The 25,345-nt window shown below is 40.1% G+C and overlaps 1 protein-coding gene across 1 annotated transcript in view; it reads right to left on the bottom strand.

Moving 5' to 3' along the window:
• LOC138761122 (coronin-1C-like) overlaps positions 1 to 21,827 on the bottom strand; it is a 176,994-nt gene extending 155,167 nt beyond the window's left edge. The window contains exon 1 of the mRNA XM_069932760.1: positions 19,560 to 21,827. Coding sequence (XP_069788861.1) covers positions 19,560 to 21,819 — 2,260 coding nt within the window. The 5' untranslated portion in view covers positions 21,820 to 21,827. The remainder of the gene's footprint in view (positions 1 to 19,559) is intronic.
• Positions 21,828 to 25,345: the final 3,518 nt, after the last annotated feature.

The raw sequence follows: 25,345 nt of genomic DNA, 5'->3' as shown, positions 1-25,345 counted from the left end.
AATGAGCATAAAAATAGTTCATAAAAGGACTCCAAATTTTATGAAAATTAGTGTTGGCATACAACATGGAATACCTGATCTTTTCTAAATTAAGGCAAGACATTGACATTACCACTGAGTACTAATGGGTGGAACAGGATATTTCCATCTATGTAGATAGTTCATTGTGCTATCAAAGTTGTAAATAGTATGACTTGACGATTAGATGAAGAAAATCGCTTGTTAATATCTAATACTCCAAACAAAACCATTAAAGGATTAGGTTCAAGATTAACACGTAATATTATTGACAAAACATGAAAAATCTCCCTCCAATAATGTTCAAGAGGTCGACCAGACCAGAACAATGTATCAAGGTTACTTCCCCATCATTACATTTGTCACATCGGGGATTTAGATCAGGAAATATCTTTAAATCCGATGTACAATCTTGAACTGAATAAGAGAATGTTGAGCACATCGTGAAGAAGTGCTAACTAATTTAAGAATCAAATCAAATCCCAATTTTTGTCTGAGATAGAAAACTATAGATCATGGTTCCGTGCTCTTTTAATCTTATTGAGGGAATCCTGGTGTGATTTTGAAAGTGTATCACATAGAAAGATCATTAAACCCTTCTGGGAGGGTTGTAATTTTAAAATTACATCCAGCATGTTAGATTCACAAGCCATGGGAAAATTTGGTAATTGAACCTGTTAAAAAAAATTCTCATCTGCAAGTTTCTAAAAAAAAGTGAATTTGGTCAATTAAACCAAATTTCATGGTTCAAAAGTCAACAAACAAGTCTCAAAAACACTGCATACCATTATTGCACCAATTAACAAATGTTAAATCATATAAAGAAGGAGGAAATACATAATTAGATAATATAAAACTTGATAAGGAAAAACCTTTTAAAACAAACAAAAAATTCCTGAATTGAAACCAGATACACAGGAATGTTTTACTACAGGGCTGTAGATCATTCTGTTAACTTTAGCCTAAGAAAAGGAAGAGCCTCCTCCTAAAAAGGATAAAACAGAAAACTCAGCAGACCTCAGTTTCTAAAGAGACCCAAACTGGGTGGTCTAATCTCTAAAAATATTGAATCCATACCAAGACCAAACATATATCGATTGCCCAGTAATAGTATCTAAAATTCGGCAGTGCCAAGCCTCCATTCCTTTTTGAACTTTGCAAATGAAGTTTATTCAGCCAAGGTGGTTTGTTGTGCCAAGTATAGGAAGATATAATAGTCAAAGGAATCAAAAAATGACTTGGGGATGAAGACAAATAGTATAAAAAAGGTATAAAAATTTGGGTAAAATAATCATTTTGATATATATGACCCACTAATGGAATAGAGAAAGGAGACCATCCGCTAGCTATACCCAAACTGATCTGATTGCCCTGCTGTCTCCCCACAGTCCTGTATCGGTCCCATCTACTCCCATGCGCCGCGCTCTTCCTGCAGCCCTATTTCAGTCCCCACACTGAGCTTGCACTCTACCCACAGCCTCGTGTCAGTCCCCACACGGATCCCGCTGGCCCGCTCTCTGCTCACAGCTCCATGTCGGTCCCCACACTGATCCCTACTTACAAATAAAATGTTGATAGATATACTACAGTATCCTATATATCTTTATTAAATATATATGGTGTTTGCACAACAGTCACATCGCATAATGCCCAATTTCACAGAACTTATCTTGGACGTTAAGCGGCGCATACCTGTATTCTCTTAGGTAACGTGTTTGCAAACGACCCTGAATTTTGTGTTCTTATTTATAGATTGCAACTCAACTGACAACCTCTGACTCGGATAATAGTGGACCACCTCTCTTTTCAACAAGCTGAAGCCAGGCCAATAACTGACGTGTATTACATACCCAACACATCCACCCTTGTGAAAGTTTGTCAGATTCCTGTATGCCAGTCTCAAGCTCTGAGATGTGTTTACAGATAAACATGGTAACAGTTTGGTAATCCCTGCACACACCTTTAACATCTCATCTGAAGAACAGTACTTCTGACAGTGACAACCAACCCCTTCTTGAGTTGAGGCCAATAACTTTTATCATAAAATAAGATAGAATTAAAAACAGAGATGATTTCCACTGCCCTTCTGTATCTCATTTCAGGTACTCAACCACATTTTCCCAAAATGAAGATGCTCAAGCCAGATCAAGTTATGTAAAATCTATCAACTTTGCCAATTATGGATTAGATTACTGTCCTTAAGCCTTGTTGTTTAAATAAGCAATAATCTTTGCAGAACAGGATGTCGGTATATGCTAATCAAGAATTATTAAAGCCAATTTGCATAAGCAGATGAATGCAACTGAAAGGTTAAAGGGAGATGTTTTCCAACCAGCTGGGGAGTATTTCAGGAACCATCCAAAACATGTTACAACTTGGACTGAAACCCTTGCTGGGCAGAATGTTTGCAACACAACATCAAAGCACACTCATAATAATTATTTTGTTCCACTGTTAATTTGTTGCCAAGGTAATGTTCATTGGCAGTGGTTGTCCTTGATCACTTTGCCTATCTCGATGCTGATTTTAATCATTCTCCCATTGGCAGCTTTGCTTTCAACAGACCAAGCCCAAAACTTTCTGCCTCTCTTCCTTTCTTGAAAAGAGAGGTGGTCCAGAACGAGCCCTGCCCCAATTCAACTTGTTCCAGTGCAATTACAACATTGACATCGACTTGACACTGTGGAATGTTGCTCTCTGGCATTCACAAAAAATTCAATCCATCTAATATTTGCCCAGCCTGCCATCAGTCATCAAGTCTTGCAAGGTAACGTTGACAGATTTATCAAGTGGCTCTTTCTTGTGCGTCACCTGTTCACAACGCCCACTTTGATTTTAAATCGACACTACTCACCTCCAAGGTTCATCATAAACTCAATCCAAACATGAACCTGAAGAGCTAAGTTGCTATGGTAAGAGTGACCAACTTTGTCTCAAGGCAGCATTTAATTGAGCGTAGCATTGAGGAGTTTTAGTAAAACTAAAGTCATTGAGAATTAAGGGAAAACACTTCAATGATTCACACAAAGGGAAAGGGTTGTGATTATAGGTGGTTGATCATAAAGCCCAGGACACCACTGTAAGAGATTCTCAGGGTGGTGTCTTAGTCTCAGCTATCTTCAGCTGCTTCATCATAGACTTCCTTCTATCATAATTTCATAAGTGGATATATTCACAAACAATTATATAATGTTCACTTGCATTCACAATTTCTCAGCAAACAAAGCAGCCCAAGTCTGCACGCAGTCACTATTTGTATATCAGTTGATCAGTGGCGAGTTACATTTATGCCACAATTAATGACCTTATCCAAAAAGGAGCCTCATCACCTCAACGCAACTTTCAAAAGCATTGCTATAACCCAGTCCTTCCCACCAACATCCTGGGTGAGGAGAGATTGCCATTGATCAGAAACTTAACTGGATCAGCTACATAAATAGCAAGGCTACAAGTGCATGTCAAAGCTACAAAGTGAATAACTCAGCTTCTGATATATTAAGGCCTTTACATCATTTCAGATTTATTGTCCAAGTACATACACGACATCACATACAACTGTGAGATTCCTTTTTCCTGTGCACACGGCAGAATTACCACAAATTGGTAGTGCAAAAAATAAACTGTTCACAGCGTAAAACATAAACAAAAAACTGTAATCAGATAACGAATGGAAACAAATTAACTGCAATGCAGAGAGAAAAAAGAAAATCAATAAAGGCTTATGGAATTTAATGCTGATAAGTGTGAGGTGCTTCATTTTGGTAAGAAGAATCAGAACAGGACATACGTAGTAAATGGGAGAGCATTGATGAATACAGAAGAGCAGAAGGATTTAGGAGTAACGGTACATCATTCCCTGAAGGTAGAAACTCATGTGAATAGGGTGGTGAAGAAGGCTTTTAGTATGCTGGCCTTTATCAATCATTGCATGGAATATAGGACTTGGGAAGTGATGTTGAGATTGTATAAGGCATTGGTGCGGCCTAATTTAGAGTTCTGTGTGCAGTTCTGGTCGCCTAATTATAGGAAGGATATAAACAGAGTGGAGAGAGTGCAGAGAAGATTTACAAGAATGTTACCTGGGTTTAAGCATCTAGAGTACAGGGAGAGATTGGGCAGATTAGGTCTTTAATCTTTGGAGCGGAGAAGGTTGAGAGGGGATTTGATAGAGGTATTTAAGATTATGAAAGGGATAGACAGAGTGGATGTGGATAGACTATTTCCGTTAAGAGTAGGAGAGATTGAAACAAGAGGACATAAGTTAAGAGTTAAGGGGCAGAGGTTTAGAGGTAACATGAGGGGGAACTTCTTTACTCAGAGAGTGGTAGCGGTGTGGAACGAGCTTCCAGGAGAAATAGTGGCGGCAGAGTCAATTTTATTATTTAAGACAAAGCTGGACAGGTATATGGATGAGAAGAAGGTGGAGGGTTATGGTCATTGTGCAGGTAGGTGGGACTAGAGAGGAGTGTTTGGTTCGGTGTGGACTAGAAGGGCCTAATGGCCTGTTTCCGTGCTGTAATTGTTATGTTATGTTAAATAAAATGCACAAGTAAGAATCCTTAAGTGAGTCTCTGATTGTGTTTGTTGTTGAGGAATCTGATGGTGGAGGGGTAGCAGCTGTTCCTCAACCTGGTGGTGTGAGTCTTGTGACACCTAGACCCCTTTCCTGATGGTAGCAGCGAGAATAGAGCAAGTGCTGGGTGGTGTGGGTCTTTGATGATCTGCCTGATAAATGCAACTGGAACAACAGCCAAGAACCTAAATATCATCCAGATGAAAGCAGCTTGAACACCATCTGCCGCATAAATTTTCATTCTGCCTGCAATGTGTACCAACTTCATAAAGCCATGCAAATACTTCTCTATGTTGCTCAGACACCAATTTCCACACCCACATCCTCTACTACTTCGAGAGACAAGGATTTTAGGCACATGGAAATCTTCATATTTGTATCAAAGTGGGACAATACCCTGACTTGAAAATACATTATTGATCCTACATTATCTCTGGGACTAATTCTTGGCTCTCACTTACATAATGCATTTTCGAAGTACCTTTACCAAAATGACTGTGGAGGTTTTGAGAGGAAACTCAGCACCGCCTTCTACTGGCTGGTGAGGGATGGGCAATAAACTTTTTCTGGAAAAATCCTGGTCTTAAAAAAAATACTAAATGAAAGGAAAATCTTAAGTTCTACCTCTCATCAAAATTTTGATAATTTTCAATTTTCCTTTTGTGCTGTTCTATGCACCTTGTAATTAAAGACTGTAATATTTAATGGGACTTCCAAATCATATTTGGGTGATTCTCAATGATCTTTCAAAAGATAGTAAAGCATTTTCTCCAACCAGTATCTCTAACGGTGCAGTTTTCCATCAATAGCGTTCGCGATCGGGGAGGAGTCACGTGATGGAGTAGTGGCCGGTCAGGGAACTCCAGCCATCTCCAGAAAAGTAAAATAAAGACAGTGAAAAAATGAAGGCACAAACACAAAAACCAAAATAAAGTGAAAATAAAGGTGTGGAGAAAATGGCAGCGAAAAAAGAAAAGTCGAAAGCAACGGGAAGAAGAGAAGAAGAAAGGACGTCGGAAGAAGAAGGTGAAGGCCTTACCTGTCCGAGGAGGCCCGCTGCGGAGAGAGAAGCCCGCTCCCTAAGGTCAGTTGAAGCCCCGAACTCGGGACTACAAAAATGGCTCACGGAGCCAAGCAAAAGTGCGCAACCGCGTAAGACAAAAATAACTCTGACGGGAGGGGGGACCAGCTGAGGAGTCGATCTCCACAGCTGAGATTGACAGGCACAACAAAACAGCAAGAGGAAAACACAGAAAATAACGAGAGCAAGAAAGAAGAGAGTAAAAAGAAATCAAAGAAACCACAGATGACCAACCCAGAGGAAGAAGACCAACACCAAGACACTTCTAATAAAAATAAGAAGACCAAAAATACCCAACAAAATAAAACAAACAAACCAACAAGAAAACCAGAAGAGACAGAGGTAAAGGACACAGATCCTGGAATGGACTCAGAAGAAGAGGAAGAACACAGAGAAATGGAAGATGAAGGGAAGGGCAAGACAATGGATATATTTTTCTTTATAAAGAATATATGGAATCAGTAAAAGAATGGCAGTCACAAGAATTCAGTGAAATAAAAAGAGTAAAAAGTACAGAAGAAAAAATGAATAGATTAGAGATGATCATGTCAGATATAGGAAAAAGAGTGGACAAGGTGGAAGAATGAGAAACAGCCGTAGAAATGGAAGTAGAGGACTTAAAAAAGAAATTAGAAGAATCTGATAAAAAAAGTTAAAGAGACACAAGAGCTGTTAGCTCAGAAGAAAAATATAATGGAAAATTATAATAGAAGAAACAATATAAAGATAGTGGGCCTTAAAGAAGATGAAGAAGGCAAGAATATGAGAGAATTTATAAAAGAATGGATCCCCAGGGTCCTAGGAAGACCAGAATTACAGGAAGAAATGGAAATAGAAAGGGCACACTGAACATTAGCCCCTAAACCACAACCACAACAAAAACCAAGATCCATTCTAGTAAAATTCTTAAGATATACAACAAGAGAAAATATATTGGAGAAAGCAATTAGGAAAATAAGAGAAGACAAAAAACCACTGGAATACAAAGTCAAAAAATTTTTTTCTATCCAGATATAAGTTTTGAACTCCTGAAGAAGAGGAAGGACTTTAATGCAGGAAAAACGATCTCATGGAAAAAAGGATATAAATTTATGCTAAAGTATACTTAAAATAGTTATTCCAGGGCAGCAAAATAGACTATTCTTTGATCCAGAGGAAGCAAGAAAATTTGCAGAACAACTACAAAACAGACAGAGAGGAAGATATGTCACGAGAACAAAAATGACCACAAACTATATGTATGTGTGTATGTAGGTGTGTGTATATATATATATATATATATATATATATATATATATATGTGTATGGATATATAAAAAAAAATAGAATATAGGTAAGAACCAAGAAGGGAAAGAAAGGGAAGAAAGGAAGTATGGGGGGAATTAAGAGAGTAACCTTTGTTGTATATGAAAATTAAAATCTTTTCTGGGGGGGGGGCTGGGTGGGGAAGAGTTACGGTCACTGCGAAGTCAGTTGACGCTTGCGAGTGAATTCTCAAATCCAAATGGAAAGGGGAGATGTGGTTGCCCGACAAGGGATAAAGGGCAACTCAGGAAGGGGAGGGGATAGTGGGGTTAAAGAAATTTTAGATAGGAGAATAAGGGAAATGTTTTATGTTTTAGAAATGTTGTCTTATAAAGTGTTCAAAAAGAAAGCAGAAATGGATAAGAAGGAAAGGTGATGATGAGGAAACAGAAAGGAAAGATAAACAAAGTATGAAATGGCTCTGTTGAACTATATGACTTTAAATATTAATGGAATACATAACCAAATCAAAAGGAAGAAACTGCTAAATTTAAAAAAGAAAAAAATTGATATAGTATTCGTACAAGAAACACACTTAACTGAAGTGGAGCACAAGAAATTAAAGAGAGATTGGATAGCACATGTAATAGCAGTGTCATAATTCAAAAGCTAGAGGAGTAGCCATATTAATCAGTAAAAATGTACCAATTAAAATAGAAGAGGAAATAATAGATCCAGCAGGGAGATATGTAATGATAAAATGTCAGATATATTCGGAGTTTTGGAATTTACTCAATGTATATTCACCTAACGAAGAAGATCAAAAATTTATGCAAGATATTTTTTTGAAGATAGCAGACACGCAAGGGAACATACTAATAGGAGGGGATTTCAACCTTAATTTGGATTCAAACATGGATAAAACTGGGAAAAAAATTGACAGAAAGAACAAAGTAACCAAATTTATAACTAAATCGATGCAAGAAATGCAACTTTTGGATATATGGAGGAAACAACACCCAAAATAAAAGGAATATTCATATTATTTGGGTAGACATAAAACATACTCAAGAATAGACCTATTCCTGTTATCAGCTCGCATGCAAGACAGAGTTAGGAAAACGGAATATAAAGCTAGAATATTATCAGACCACTCTCCCCTGATATTGACAATAGATTGGACATCCCTCCAAGAATGTTTAGATGGAGATTAAACTCCATGCTACTGAAAAGGCAGGATTTTAGAGAATTCATTGAACGACAAATTAAAATGTACTTTGAAATAAATACGGAATCAGTGAAAGATAAGTTTATACTATGGGACGCAATGAAAGCGTTCATCAGAGGGCAAATAATAAGTTATGTAACCAAGATGAAGAAGGACTACAATCAGGAAACAGAGCAGTTGGAAAGGGAAATAGCAAATATAGAAAAAAGAATTAGCAATGAAGGAAGACACAACGAAAAGAACAGAATTGGCAGATAAAAAATAAAATATGAAACACTACAAACATATAAGGTGGAGAAGAACATAATGAAGACAAAACAGAAATATTATGAACTAGGAGAAAAAACGCACAAAATTCTAGCGTGGCAGCTTAAGACAGAACAAACTAAGAGAATGGTATTGGCATCAAGGAAAAAAGACAAACAAATCACATATAATCCAACGGAGATTAATGAAAACTTCAGAGAATTCTACAAACAATTATATCAAACTGAAAACGAAGGGAAAGAAGACAAAATAGATGATTTTTTAACTAAAATTGAACCTCCGAAATTACAAACAGAGGAACAAAATAAATTAACAGAAGCATTTGAAATAGTAGAAATACAAGAGATAATAAAAGAAAAACTACCAAATAATAAAACACCAGGAGAGGATGGATTCCCAATAGAATTCTATAAAACATTTAAAGATTTATTAATTCCTCCCCTCCTGGAAGTAATCAACCAGACTGATAAAACACAAAGTTTACCAGAGTCATGCAAAACAGCAATAATTACAGTAATACCAAAGACAGGGAAAGATCTACTCGCACCAGCATCATATAGACCAATATCTTTACTTAACACAGATTATAAGATAATAGCTAAACTATTAGCAAACAGATTAGCCGACTATGTACCAAAAATAGTAAATCTAGACCAAAATGGATTTATTAAAAAAAGACGAACAACAGACAATATTTGTAAATTTATTAACTTAAATCATGCAGTAGAAGGAAATAAAGCTCCAACAGTAACAGTTGCTTTAGACGCAGAATGGAATTATTTATTCAAAGTACTACAAAAATTCAGTTTACCAGAGAAATATATTAATTGGATTAAAGCATTATATAAGGGGCCATTGGCGAAAGTGACAGTAAATGGATATACATCAAAACAATTTAACTTAAGCAGATCAACAAGGCAGGGATGCCCACTATCACCATTATTGTTCGCGTTAGCCATAGAACCACTGGCAGAACTGATAAGAACAGAAAATAAAATAAAAGGGATAAAAATAAAAGACAAGGAATATAAAATCAGTTTATTTGCAGATGACATTATAGTATACTTAACAGAACCAGAAATATCAATAAAAGAATTACATAAGAAATTGAAGGAATATGGAGAAGTGTCGGGGTACAAGATTAACGCAAATAAAAGTGAAGCAATGCCAATGAATAATGCGGATTTCTCAAAATTTAAGAAAGAATCACCATTCAGATGGCAAACGCAAGCAATGCGATACCTAGGTGTACAAATAAATAAAAACCTCGGCCATCTATATAAACTCAATTATTATCCACTAATGAAAAAATTACAGGACGACTTAGAGCATTTGAAAGACTTACCACTAAGACTAATAGGAAGGATAAACTGTATTAAAATGAACAGTTTCCCAAGGATACAATACCTATTTCAGGCATTGCCAATACACTTGACAGAGAAATTCCTCAAGGAGTTAAAGAAAATAATAAGGAAATTTTTATGGAAAGGGGGGAAACCGAGGATAGCACTAGATAAATTAACAGAATGGTATAAACAAGGAGGCTTACAACTGCCAAACTTTAAAAATTATTATAGAGCCGCACAATTAAGATATCTATCAGATTTTTATCAAACAAGGGAAAAGCCAGATTGGACTAGATTAGAACTAGATAAAATAGGGGAGAAGATACCTGAACATATACTATATAAATGGGATGAAAAATTGGTACAACGTAAGAATTCTCCAGTATTACATCATCTGCTCAATATTTAGAAGAAGATTCATGTAGAAAGGAATAAAACAAATTACCAACTACCAAAACTAATACTGACGCAAAATCAGCTAATCCCTTTTACAATAGATAACCTTTCCTTTAGAGAATGAGAGAAAAAAGGGATCAAAAGAATAGAAAATTGCTTATTGGGAAATAAATTATTATCCTTTCAACAAATGAAGGATAAATATAACTCACGATACAGGGTTGGCATACTACCAACTGAAATCCTACTTGAAGAACAAATTGGGAAGCAGTCTGAGGTTACCAGAGGGAAGTAATTTTGAATATGTGATTACAGACACAATGATAATCAAAAAATTTGTAACAAACATGTATATTAAACTACAAGAAAAGGAGAATGAGGAAACAAATGGTAAAACTAAACAAAAATGGGAACAAGATCTAAACATAAAGATAAAGAAGGAAACATGGGAGAAGTTATGCTCAGGAACTATGAGAAATACAATAAATACAAGGTTACGTATAGTACAATATAACTGGATACACAGGCTATATATTACACCTCAAAAGTTAAATAAATGGGACCCAACAGTATCTGACAGATGTTTTCGCTGTAAAAAGGAAATGGGAACAACAATTCATGCAATATGGACATGTGAGAAAGTGAAAAAATTTTGGGAAGATCTAAACCAGATATTAAATAAAATCACAAAAAGCAATATACCAAAAAACCCAGAGATCTTCCTCCTAAGTAACATAAAAAACAAAGAATTTGGACTTGATTTGGATGGTGCACAAAAAAGATTTGTTAGGATAGCCCTAGCTGTAGCAAAAAAATGTATTATGTCAGCCTGGAAATTAGAAGATAACTTGAGAATACAACAATGGTATATAGAAATGAATAAATGTATTCCATTAGAAAAAATAACATATAATTTAAGAAATAACATTACAATATTTGAACAAATATGGGAGCCATACATGAAACATAATAGAGAAAACCTACCGGGGACATCTACCACCTAAAATGACAGAAGGAGAAGAGAATGAAAAGAACTGACTCAGTGGAATTTCTTGTTTATTTTTATTGAGTGACAACATTGTTTGACGGGTTTAATGTATCTTATTTTCTGAACTTTAAATGAATGGGAGGGGAGGTAGGGAGGGAGGGGAGGAGGGAGGGGGGGATAAAACGACACTGTATATGTTCAAGAGGGAAAATGTATGCATCTTGATCAATGTGGTTTATAGTGTGAAAAATAAAAAATTTAAAACAAATTGCACTTGCGATCACATGGGAGTGGAATATGAATCGCCAGTGACAACTCAGACATTCTTTGTCACGGATGGTTCTAAATAACGGTGATGCACCATCAATGACTCCAAAAGTCTGGAAGTTATGTAAAACCGACAGGCTTTTATTCACAATAGAATGGATTCACATCCTTGCTGGTCGAATGTCCTGAACTGGGGAGGAGGCTGTGGAACAGTCATCTTTATTTAGGAGTCTGTGGTAGGGGCCACAGGTACAATCAGCCAATGGACATGCCCCAATAGTTAAATATACAAACAATAGCCAGCTCTTCAATGTTTGGCCTGGAAGTCAGCCTGAAGAAAACTGAGGTCCTCCATCAGCCAGCTCCCCAGCATGACTACCGCCCCCCCCCCCCCACCACATCTCCATCGGGCATACAAAACTCAAAATGGTCAACCAGTTTACCTATCTCGGCTGCATCATTTCATCGGATGCAAGGATCGACAACGAGATAGACAACAGACTCGCCAAGGCAAATGGCGCCTTTGGAAGACTACACAAAAGAGTCTGGAAAAACAACCAACTGAAAAACCTCACAAAGATTAGCGTATACAGAGCCGTTGTCATACCCACACTCCTGTTTGGCTCTGAATCATGGGTCCTCTACCGGCATCACCTATGGCTCCTAGAACGCTTCCACCAGCGTTGTCTCCGCTCCATCCTCAACATTCATTGGAGCGACTTCATCACCAACATCGAAGTACTCAAGATGGCAGAGGCCAACAGCATCGAATCCACGCTGCTGAAGATCCAACTGCGCTGGGTAGGTCACGTCTCCAGAATGGAGGACCATCGCCTTCCCAAGATCGTGTTATATGGCGAGCTCTCCATTGGCCACCGAGACAGAGTTGCACCAAAGAAGAGGTACAAGGACTGCCTAAATAAAGCTCTTGGTGCCTGCCACATTGACCACCGCCAGTGGTCTGATCTCGCCTCAAACCGTGCATCTTGGCGCCTCACAGTTCGGTGGGCAGCAACCTCCTTTGAAGAAGACCACAGAGCCCACTTCACTGACAAAAGACAAAGGAGGAAAAACCCAACATCCAACCCCAACCAACCAATTTTCCCTTGCAACCGCTGCAACCATGTCTGCCTGTCCCGCATCGGACTTGTCAGCCACAAACGAGCCTGCAGCTGACGTGGACATTACCCCTCCATTAATCTTCGTCCGCGAAGCCAAGCCAAAGAGAGAGAGAAAGATATACTACACATCCCTTGTTTTTAAAAGGGTTTGGCAGGATGAAGTGCATCAGATGTTATCATAAATTAAGTCTCTTGGGTGGTCTGATCTGCTGCTGCGATCATCAAAGTGGCGGCTGCATCGCAGCAATGGGGTCCTGGACAATCTGGGGTGCCTGTATGCAATTATCTGCATTGGTTTGCTGGATGCATGGCGACGAGTCTGGCATGCCATCCTTTGAGACTGGAGTAACTTGCCATGACCCTGGTGCATTGTGGGTGATGGGAGGTGTAGGGTGATCAGTAATGGTCTCCAGAACCCCTGAGAGCGCCAGGTCCCTAACAGAGTGTGTCCTAGTGCCGATTAAGGTACACTACATTGGCATATTGGGGGTTGCGTGGAGGAGGTGGACCCTTTTGACCAGTGGGTTGGACTTATGGCTCCTCGAGTGCTTCTGGAGTAGGACCGGCCCTCGGGATGTCAGCCAGGCCGGCAGCATGGTCCTGGCGAGCACCAGCCCCCTAACACTATCCTGAGTGTGCACATGCACGAAGACTCTTCAGCTTCTGAAGAAGAACGTCACTTCGCGTTAGTGCCATCTTATCTGGGGCTCTGCAGCCCAGGTGCCAGCATTATCCTTGGAGTAGCCAGCTGATGTCACTGGGAGCGAGGAGAAACATTACCCAAGTCACCTGGATCCAGCTCTGAGGTAGGCCGAACCTCTTCCAAGCTCACCGATTGTTTTAAAATCGTAGTTTTCATAGTTTGAGCTCTAGTTTTTTTTCATAATTATTTCCAACTGTTCCAATAGTACACTATTAAAATTTATATATTTAAAAGGGCATTTGTAAATGGGTTTTTATTACAAATCCGTTGGAAGAGATGACTACCCATGTCTCTCTCCTACGACATCACACCACGCACCCCCTCCCCCCGCCCCCCACCTTCCCTCCATCAACTCTATTTACACTTCACCTTGTTTCAGGAAACCTAGTAACATGAAAAAAGATCACAGATGATACACATGCTTTAAAACGCAAACCTCCAGCTTCAAGGATAATTTTCCTTACTTTTATCAGACTAAAATCAATTTTCCACTGACAAAAGATGATGTCCTTGCACTTTTGCTTTATAGAGTACTTTTCTCTATACCCTGTGGTATTTGACTCATTATAACACTAGTCCTTTTAGCACTGTCATTTAGGGAACGAGCTAGGTCAGGTAGCGGACATTAATGTTGGAGAACCAATTGGGTCTAGTGATCATAATTCTGTTAGTTTTAGGGTAGTTTTAAGGAAGAGCAAGGAGAGGTCTAAAGTTGAGGTTCTGGATTGGAAAAGAGCAAATTTTGAAGGAATAAGAAGGGATTTGGGGAGTATTGAGTGGGACAGGATATTTTCAGGTAAGGATGTTAATCAAAAATAGAGGATATTCAAAAAAGAAATTTTGAGGATACAGAGTAGTTATGTCCCAGTCTGGATCAAAGGAAAGGCTGGAAGTCATAGGGAGGCTTGGTTTTCGAGGAATATTGGAAATTTGGTTAGGAGAAAAAGGGAGGTGTACAAGAGGTATAAAGAGCAGGGAGCTGTGAAGTTGAAGGAGGACTACTAGGAGTGTAGAAGGAATCTTAAGAAAGAAATTAGAAAGGCCAAAAAAAGGCATGAAGAGGCTTTGGCTGACAGAGTAAAAATAAATCCAAAGGGTTTCTATAAGTACATTAAAAGTAAAAGATTAGTGAGAGATAAAATTGGACCCCTTGTAGATAGCGAGGGTAGGCTGAGTGAGAAGTCTGAGGAAATGGGGGAAATTTTGAATGATTTCTTTGCCTCGGTATTCACTAGGGAAAAATGTTGAAACAGTTGAAGTAAATAAAAATAGTGGGGAGGTTATGAAGCATATAAGGATAACCGAGGAGGTAGTGATGGCTGTATTAAAAAAGATAAATCTCTCGGACCGGACAAAATATTCCCTAGGACACTCAGGGAGGCTAGTGGACAGTTAGTGGGGCCATTAACAGAGATATTTAGGATGTCACTGGCCACGGGGGTGGTACCAAAGGATTGGAGGGTGGCGCATGTGGTTCCTCTGTTTAAGAAAGGGTCCAAATGCAAACCTGGGAATTATAGGCCTGTAAGTCTGACGTCTGTGGTGGGCAAGTTGATGGAAAGTGTTCTGAGGGATGCTATTTACAAATTTTTGGAGGTACAGGGATTGATAGGGAGTAATCAGCATGGTTTTGTCAGGGGTAGATCATGCTTGACAAACCTGATTGAGTTCTTCAAGGGGGTTACAAAAAAGGTTGATGAAGGGAAAGCTGTGGATGTTGTCTATTTGGACTTTAGTAAAGCTTTTGACAAAGTTCCCCACAGGAGGTTAGGAAAAAAGGTGGAGGCATTAGGTATAAATAAGGAGGTAGTGAAATGGATTCAGCAGTGGTTGGATGGAAGGTATCAGAGAGTAGTGGTAGAAAATTGTTTGTCCAATTGGAGGCCGGTGACTAGTGGAGTTCCTCAGGGTTCGGTCCTGGGTCCACTATTATTTGTTATATATATTAACGATCTGGATGTAGGGGTGGAGAATTGGATAAGCAAGTTTGCGGATGACACAAAGATTGGTGGTGTTGTGGACAGTGATTGTAGATTAAAAGGTGATTTAGGAAGGCTGGAGGTGTGGGCTGAGAAATGGCTGATGGAATTTAATACAGATAAATGTGAGGTGCTACATTTTGGAAAGGCAAATTTAAATAGGTCATATACATTGAATGGTAGACAATTGAGGAGTGCAGAGCAACAAAGGGATTTGGGAGTTATGGTAAATAGTACCCTCAAGGCTGATACTCAGGTAGATGGTGTGGTGAAGAAGGCATTTAGAATGTTGGCCTTCATAAATCGGAGTATTGAATTCAAGAGTAGGGAGGTTATGATGAAATTGTACAAGGCATTGGTGAGGCCAAATTTGGAGTACTGTGTACAGTTTTGGTCACCAAATTATAGGAAAGATATAAACAAAATAGAGAGAGTGCAGAGAAGGTTCACGAGAATGTTGACAGGATTTCAGGGTCTGAGTTGTGCTGACTGGGGCTTTTTTTTCTGGAGCGTAGAAGATTGAGAGGGGACTTGATAGAGGTGTTTAAGATTTTAAAAGGGACAGACAGAGTAAATGTGGATAGGCTTTTTCAATTAAGAAAGGGGGAGATTCAAACTAGAGGACATGGTTTAAGATTGAAGGGGGAAAATTATAAGGGGAACATGAGGGGAAATTTCTTTACGCAGAGGGTGGTGGGGATGTGGAATGAGCTTCCGGCAGACGTGGTCGAGGCGGGATCATTGGTTACATTTAAGGAAAGACTGGATCGTTACATGGATAGGAGGGGACTAGAGGGGTATGGACCGGGTGCTGGTCAGTGGGACTAGGAGGGTGGGGATTTGCTACGGCATGGACTAGTAGGGCCGAACTGGCCTGTTCTGTGCTGTAAGTGGTTATATGGTTATATTTGTTATTATTATTCTAGCTGCTCCATGAGTTGACTTGTCTGGATAACATGCAAAACAAACTTTTTACTATATCTTAGTACACGTGACAGAATACAATTCAATTTGATTGAGATGTTATAATGGAGAATGGATTTTGTTGATTGCTGCAGCCTATAATAAATTAGAGGTCAAAATTCAACACAAATGGTTTGTGTGAATTCTGAATGAAAGGGCTTATTTCCATGATCAATCTCTCTATGATTCAACTTAGGAAGGTCTCCTGTGTGTCTGGACAATGTAAATTTCTCAGAATATATTAATTTCTGTCTTATGGAATAGAAGCTGTTGGTGCACCATTGCACATTGGCTCCCCCAGACTTCACCGCATGGTCACACACTGCTGGGAATGCACATCAACATCTTTCAGCCTGCATATATGGGCTCCTTTGCTCCACTGTCTCCTATGCCTCATTCCTTTTACCCACTCTGCCTTTGGCCCTCTCATTCTGATTCTCTCCCTCTGGCTGTAATATTTTCAACTCCATATTCCACTGTTTTCCGATTCTCCCTCCCTTCCTCAGTTCCCTCTCTGCCACAAGACCTGCCTTTCTTTCTCTGGCTTGACTTGGCCATACTCCCAACTAGGTGTCCTACTACCATTCCTGGTCCCCGCCACAAATCCACCCATGTTCCCAGCTACATACTATTTGCATTCCTGGCCTGCTCCCAGTCACACATTTGTCCAGGCGCTTCTTGGCCTCACCCCTGGCTATGTCCAGCGACATACGGGCACAGCTTTGGCCCCTAGTGCAGGGCCTGCTCCAGTCCTGCATTCCCTCTGGTGTTGTACCCAGCTGTTTACTGAGAGTGGATAGTTTTGACAGAAAGAGTGAGCATGACAATCAAAGGTGGCTAGCTTGCTCTCTGACAGTGAGCTCCACTCCTCTGTGCTTTCCTGGCTCCATCTTGTGGCAGGAGGGCACAGTTATTGGATTGAATGATCAACGGAACAGTGCCCCCAAAAGGAGTTCACAATATGCTTATTTAAGATCAAAACTACAAAATGTGCTGCAGGGGTACGTCATAATATCTTGTCGTCGTCTCCCCCCACCCCACCTCACACAGCCTCAATTTATCCTCCCACATTAGTGTGCAGTTACTGCAGTATCTCTCCACAAATTCTATTACTGTCCCTCATCCACACTGTTGAATTCAATTATTTTGACCCTTGCCATCACCTATTCAGTACTGTTTACACCCTCCGACAATTCTTGGAAGGCCCAAAGTTGTTTTGTCCATGTGGAATTTAAGTTTTTTTTTTAAATAGTGGCTTTGGATTGAAATCATCCCATTCAATATTAGTAACAAAATCTATAATTAATTCAAAATACTTTGATTTGATGTGAGGTAGGCAAGGATTAGGTAGTTGTGGAATAGGTCATCACAATATCATCGGCCGAAGGGCCTGTACTGTACTCTAATGTTCTCTGGATGTAATTGATGTTTTGGGCCTGAGCCCTTCTTCAAGGGATAAGCAAAGTACAGGATGGCATCAGAATCAAGACAGAAGACTGGTTGGGAAGGAGTCCAGTCCGACAAAAGGTATTAATTTGATATAATAAGAGGAGAGATGAGAATTGATTTTGGCTTTGTGAAAAGGGAAAAAGGAAAAGGGAAGAGACAGAGCTGGGGGAAAGGCAACAGGGGGAAAATAAGATGGGGTGGAGGGGTTGGGGGAGTTTAAATGAAAACCAGAGAAGTTCATTTTAATGCCATCTGGTTGAAGGGTGTCTAGACAGAAGATGAGGTGCTGTTCCGCCAATTTGCAGGTGGTCTATGTCTGGCAGTGCACAAGACCATGGACAGACATATCAGCAAAGAATGGGTGACCACTGGGGAGATCCATGCTATTGGGGTGGATAGAGCAGAGGTGACCTTCAAAGTGATTGGAGCAGAGGATCCCAGGAGGATGTTTTCCATGCCAAATCATCCTCCTTCTTTAAACAATGTGGCTTTCCCTCTACCTCCATCAAATCAGCCCTCATCCACATATCCTCTATTATCCGCAAATCTGCCCTGACTCCCTCCACCCCCGTGCACAACAAGGATAGCATTCCCCTTGTCCTAATCTAGCATCCTACCAGCCTGTATCAAACATATCCTCCTCTGCCATTTCCGCCACTTATTCAATGGTCTACCTGGCACTGACTGGGAGATTGCTTTGTTGAGCATCTCGCCTCTGTCTGCTGCAATAGTGTATCTCCCAGTGGCCATCCATTCAATTCCCAATCCATTCCCTTGCTGACATGTCTGTCCATGGTCTCATGCACTGCCAGATTGAGACCACCTGCAAATTGGAGAAACAGCACCTCATCTTCCATCTGGTCACCCTCCATCCAGATGGCATTAACATCGACTTCTCCAGTTTCCATAAAAACCCCCCTTCACTTCTTTCTCCAGTTGTTTTTTTGTTCTCATTCTCTCCCTCTCCCTCTTCCCCCTCTCTCTCCTTCTGTAAGATCAATTCACACTTTTCCTCTTATCATATCCAATTAACATCTTTTGTAGGTCTGGACTCCTCCCCCTGCCAATCTTCAATCTTTATTCTGACATCTTCCTGATCTTTACTTACACCTTAAAGGAGGGTTCAGGGCCAAAATGGGGGTAATGTGTCTTTATCTGCTATGGACGCTGCGAGACCAGCTGAGTTCCTCCAGCATTCCTGAGTTTTAACCACAATCACAGTGTCTGCAGATTTTCATGTTTTACTCTATATGTTATCAGCCACCTATAGTCTGCATTATTACTTAACACAAAATTATGTACAAAATTAACGTTTATATGTTTTATTTTTAAATATTTTTCCTCCTTATCTACCTCTTTTGAAGACTGAAGAATGTCACATTCCTGATAACTCCCTGTCAATAAACATGTCCTGCCATGTTTGTCGGGAGAAGGAGGGTGAGAGTGCAAGGTTGGGGCGGTGGGACGACAATAGGGTATTAATGGTGAAGAATGATACCATTGAATGTTAATTTCTACCTTATCAAAGCTTCAATTAGTAAGAGCATCTCCCCCAACCCCTGGCCAAGTGTCGAGTTGGAGCATTGGACTAGACTATCATCCATCTCATGATTCATTCTTCAATGAACATTTGGGGAATGTGTTTCATATCCTGCCAGCACAGAATCACCAAGTACCAACCCTCCCAGGGAATCTGGCCACTTTTTTCTGTCACACCCACTTGATTATATTTTGTAAGTGTACTTTTTTCTTTCATGTCAGGCTGCACGGCCAATGCAGTGAAAAACCACCCTCCAATCCAATATAAAAATTGACATTCCCACTCCAGAAACTGAAAATGATTAGTATCATTGTTCTATAATAGTGGAACACCTCCTTATTCATCCTTCAGTGGAACTTTACAAAATGCTAAACTATTTTTAAAAAGAAAATTACCTGATTTCTTCTTCGCATCTGGCACCTTTTTTTTCTGATCCTTTTCCTCAAATGCTTTTTTAATATCAGAAACATTAACAGCCTCTTCAGAATCAGGCTTTCTCTCACTCAAATTATCTGCCTCGTTGGCAGACTCCTTTGCTGGGCCTGCTTTTATCAGAAGTGGTTCTGGAAATCTGTTCAATGCTACAGCATCAACAGCTGCTTTAATCCCAGCGTCTGAACTTGTATGAGGTGGCCAGTGTTCTTTTCCCTGTCCAATCATCACATTACTGAAGTCAATAGGACTGCTGCCCCTTTGAGGCACACGAGTCAGTTCACCCTTTAGTTCTTTAACCTCCATGCTAATATTTTGGGAAGGTGACTCCCCAAAATCAGCTGGGTCACGTCCATTAATAACACTGCTGGATGAGGTTTTGCTCAATACACTCTCTTCCCTAATAAAGCCCTTCTGTGGGGTTTGATTAGCTTTACCAGGCTGCTGATCATGTACCAGAGTGTTCTTCTCACATTGTATTGTGTGGTCAGAGTGACTGTCTTCAGTCTCATTGAGCATCTTGCTCAGAACACTTTGCTCTCTTTGATCAGACTTAGTCAGCTGGTCTGCTTGTTTCAGCAGGTTGTCCTCTCCATTAATGTCAGTATCATGAGACGTACTGAGTTGTTTGGAAGTGGCCCTCTCGCTGTAGAGAGTTGCACTTGTGGTTACATACTGCATAGCTGGCACAAGGTGGTCCATTTTAGATTCATCAGCACTTTCCAGAACTTGGAGAGCCGAAGCCCCTTTTCTATTCTGTTCAAACGTGCGAGGATAATCACAGCACACAATTTGTTCTGCATCACTACCCTGCACCCAGTCAACATGACATGATGTATCGGTTTGTTCTGTGGGACTGATTCTGTTTAACTCTTTGCATGATGCACTTCCATTCAATTTACTGCTTCCAAGCCTGATCTCCTCAGCCTGGCTGAAATTATAGTAAACATCACCTTCTGAAGTTTGCTTTGACCGGCTGTCCTGGTCAGGGATAGTGGTATGACCAGACATGTCATTATCCATTTGTGCCTGCATGCCAGAAACAGGGGAATTGTATTGTACACCTTGTGCATCATATTCACTCTCATCAGCAGATATGGGTCTCTTCACCACACATTTTGTTCCAGTTTTTTGTTCAGTTTGATTGGGTTCTTCAGTTTCTGAACTTAGCTTTGTGTTGCTGGGCAGGATAAATTGGTCACCTTGTGAGGTCAGCTTGGAAATACCGACATCTCCATAAGGAATTGTATTCGGATCTGATGTGTCTCCTGTTTCATTAAACTGGCTTGCTTGTTGGTCTGGTTTGGTGAGATACAGCTCAGTCTGAGAGAGGAAGCGCTTCAGCTTTCGTTTACTTCCACAAGCCTTTACCTCGTCATCAACAATCTGGTCATCATCTTGATTTTTACCCAAAATATTCTGCCATGAACCTGCTGCTGTATTTTCAATTGTTTCTCCTCTGGTGCATTGTTTTTCTTCTTTCTGGTTGAAATTTTCCACAGAAACAATCTGATTCACAACCATCTCAGGTGCAGCTCCTCTCCTTTCACTCATTGTCACTGCAGCATCTTCGTGCTCACTCACAACATGACTTGGAGCAACCTTACCTTCCCAAATGTTCTTCCCTCCAGGTGATTCCTTGTCAAGGCCCACTGTTTGGCATTCACTGTCATCCCCTTCCCATTTCTCTTCAAACAGTTGCCCAGTGGGTTCCAGAAATGTGCTGTTGTTTTTTTTGCCTTTCTCCATTTCAGTGCTGTTCACAGTTTCTGAGGCATTTTCTTTCTGTTGTGCAGGTGATGGAAGGGCTACCTGACACTTATCTACCTGTTGCTGCCCAGCAGATTCACTTACAACAACACTCTGGCATGCAGAAACAATCCAGTTATTATCTTTAATTTCTGCTTTCATATCACAAATTGAATCAGCTTTCTTTTCGTACTTACTATTTTCAGAATCCTTCTTGTTTTTCATAGCAGTAGAATCTAATTTCTGTACCAAACTGTCTTCATACATGCTCTCATTTTGCAATCGTCCTTTTGTGGCCTGTTGCTTGAGGAGCACACTGCTGGTGTCATCTTGCTTCACATTGCTGCTGGGGCAGGCAGACTCCAGGCGCTTCAAATCCACCTTGTTGTCCGAATTGCTTGTTTGGGAGAGGTAATCATCATCTGTACTTTCCCAGGTTTCCTCAATGTCATGAAACTTCTGTGTTTGTTCCATTTCCAACACTTGATTAAGAGGAAGAGAAACACAAGGATTTAAATGTAAGAGTAGAAACCTTCAAGTCAACAGAAAGCAGAGCTTCTTTCAGACCAACCAATCCCTAATGAATATCTGCAAGGCACTGTCCTTTTAAAGCCATGAAGTTGGATGCTTGGCCAAAGTGCTCATCTCTTTCCTACTAGGGTGATGCTGTAGACGCGATTAAACAAGAGGCAGCTGATTGGCTGGGTTTAATTCGGCTGGGTAACACAGAATGACTTGTGCTGAGAAAATCCACTGCAGTACAGATAAACAAGCAATAAAACCCACTCCAGAGGTACAGATACTGTCCATATTCAACCACCCACTTTGTTTAATATTCCTCCCTCTTAGACTCTTACCTTTCTTTTCACAGAAACAAGATTGCAGAGACCAGAACCTGACTGTTATTGAGTGAAACCTCAGACAAACTCATGCAATGGTAAAATCTCTTTTTATCTTGATCGCTGACCTTTAGTTTACATACCAACATGAAAAGTACTTCGCATTGTAAGCCTGGCTTCTGTTCATTGGTTTAAACAGTAACTGTGTCATTTGAAAAGATAAGATTTCACATTCTTTGCATGGGTTCCTGACTAAACTATACTGAATGCTGCAATCTGTTTGACTAACTACTTTTGAATTTCACTTGCATAGAAACACTGCTCTCAACTTTCATTCACAGTGAGAGCAATTTGTAGACATGGATCGATTTTCACAAATCAAATCTGAAGTGCCTTGATTAATTGGTAAATGTGCTAACTCAGGGGTGTCAAACTCAAATTCACAGAGGGCCAAAATTAAAAACTTCGACTAAGTCGTGGGCCAAACTAAATATTTATTGAAAATTTTCAACAACATCTGCATGTTTTCTCTTCTTTCAACATATGTAATGTTAAACTTTTTCTTATTAAAATAAATGTTTAATAATAGTTTTGGTTAAACTCTTTCCAGAAGAAGCATTAACAAATGAGAAATAAAATATTCAATAAATAATATTTCTCTATAGCCTTTAAGCTCCTTTTAAATGTATTTTTTTTCACAAGCTAACAAGTCAAAAAAATAACAACTTGCTTCAATGAAAATGCAATCTTTCAGCGATGAACAGTCCAAAGTTAACCAAAGAAAATATTAATCCAAGCTTAGCTTGCTACACTGTGATTTACTCTGATGCACCAGGGTCTAAACCAGATACTTGGCATCTCTTCTTAGATGCAAGTTCATCAAACTCTGGGGTCAGAGTCTGCCTCCCACCTGTCTTGAAAGGTCCTGTTTTCTGTCTTTCGTTTGGCCATTTTCCGTAAGGGGTTTATTACATGTGAGTTGGGCGACAGGTCGCAGATGCTAATGAAAGTAAAGAGAGGAGGTGGGGGCGATTAGCGGGCTGACGGGACGGTGCCAATGCATTTGCAAAGCATTCTGGGATTTGTAGTATTAGCTGTGCATGCGCTATACTGGCGCGGCGGCCAGCGGGCCAGCTCTAATACATATTTGATATGATCTTGTGGGCCAAATATAATTATATCACAGGCCAAATTTTGCCCGTGGGCCTGAGTTTAACATGTGTGTGCTAACTGCTCCATGACTGAGCTGGAAAAGACAGAACCATCCCATGTTCATTGGTCAATAACCAGACAGGAAGATTAACCCAGCAGACCGGCATAGTTTTAGGTGGAGGAAATTTAAAGAAAAATGCAGCTACATTTCTTTTTAACATCTCTTCAGCACGCCTGGTAAAGAGGACTTGTCTGAATAGATTTGGCCGTGATAGGCAAAGAACAGAGTTTGGTGATAAAATGTGAGGAGAATGGATGACATATTTGCTCTACTTTTATTTGGCACTTTGAGGGAAGGGAAGAAAATGTTTGGATCAATCATTTTTGAGGACCATGAATTACACAGTAATTCCAATAGCCTCTACATGAATGGATTTTGATTTGTGATTATCTTGCATATGATTAGCATGCAGGAAAGCTGCAAAGTTTTTCCGAGATTCTGCACAGAAGACCTTCAAGGTTGGAAATGATCATCTTGATGAAGCATTGAGCTTGGAACTCATCCTTTTGAAAATAGTGCAGAACTCACTGTTCATTTCAAGTTCAAGTTTATTGTCATCGGATTGTATAAGTGCAACCTAATGAAGTGTTCTTCGGTTCTCAGCGCAAAAACTCACAAATAGACATAACCTGCACACAGACAAACAATATATATGCAATACGTTTATACATATACAAAAATAAATAGTAGCATTTTGGAGGGTTTGTATGAGTAGTTCATCAGTCATTCAGTAGTCTTACTGTCCTTGGGAAGAAACTGTTTCTCAGCCTGATGGTTCTGGCTCTGATACTCCTGCATCTCTTCTTCAATGGGAGTAGCTGAAAGATGCTGTGTGCAGGGTGGTAGGATTCCTAAACTATGATCCCGGGAGATAACATCGATGATGGGGAGGGAGACCCCATTGATCCCTCTGCTGCCCCAATCCAATTCTCTACAGCAACTGTGCCACACTGTGATGCAGCTGGCCAAGACTTGTAGTCTTTCCAAAAGGAAGTCCAGGATCCAGTTACTGAGAGGGGTATAGTGTCCCAGCAAGGACAGCTTTTCCACCAGCCTCTGGAGAATGCTGATCTGAAGTTAACGCCTGGCGAATGAGGCATTGTTCTCCAGGTGGGTCAGGATGTGGAGTGGAGAAGTGGAACAGTTCCAACTACAGGCAAATTCAAATGGGTCCAATGTCTCTGGGAGGTGCGATTTGAAGTGTTCCATTAACAGACGCTTGAAGCATTTCTTAATAGTGGAGGTCCGTGCCACTGATCAGTTGTCATTGAGGCCTGTTTCTGTCACCCTCTTTGGTACCGAGATAGTGAAATGTTGAAGATATCTGTAAGGTCCTCTGTCAGTTGGTCTGCGCAGTCCTCTAATACCTGATCAGGTATGTTTTCTGTTCCTGCTGTCTTGAGTAGGTAAAACTTGGATTGGGTTCTCCTTGCCACATCTATAACAAAGGGGTCTGTTCACCAGGGGTACATGGAGCTTTCTTGGCATCAGCCTTTTCTTGGCAAACTGTACATAGAAGATGTTCAGTCTGTCTGGAAGGGAGGTATCATTATCTTTGACTCGCAGTGTTGTCCTGTGGTCTTGTAGTTTTGATCCCAAATCCCATTTGTAACCCAATCATGATACAGCATCCCAAGACGAATGTTGCAGCTTCTATTCTAGCATATGTATGTAGCAGTCACCTATTGTCCAGGAACTGCAGTCACACCTTAACTTGTAAATTACAGCGAGGAAAAATGATGGCAGGTTCCGACAGTAATTCAACCCCTGATCCCATCAAACAATAATTGCAGAAGCACCATGTAGAGAGAATGACGGTTGTAATGTATAAACCATATTTGGAAATAATTAAGATATGGCAATAGAAGTTTCATTGACTGCCGATTTTATGTCAGAAAGATTGGAATAGTCAAGTACAGTCATGAGACATGGATGAGAGAAGATGAGG

This window comes from Narcine bancroftii, chromosome 4, assembly GCF_036971445.1.
Source record: "Narcine bancroftii isolate sNarBan1 chromosome 4, sNarBan1.hap1, whole genome shotgun sequence".
Lineage (NCBI taxonomy): Eukaryota > Metazoa > Chordata > Chondrichthyes > Torpediniformes > Narcinidae > Narcine > Narcine bancroftii.
Note: the sequence above shows the minus strand (reverse complement) of the source record. Positions and strands in the feature narration are given on the sequence as shown.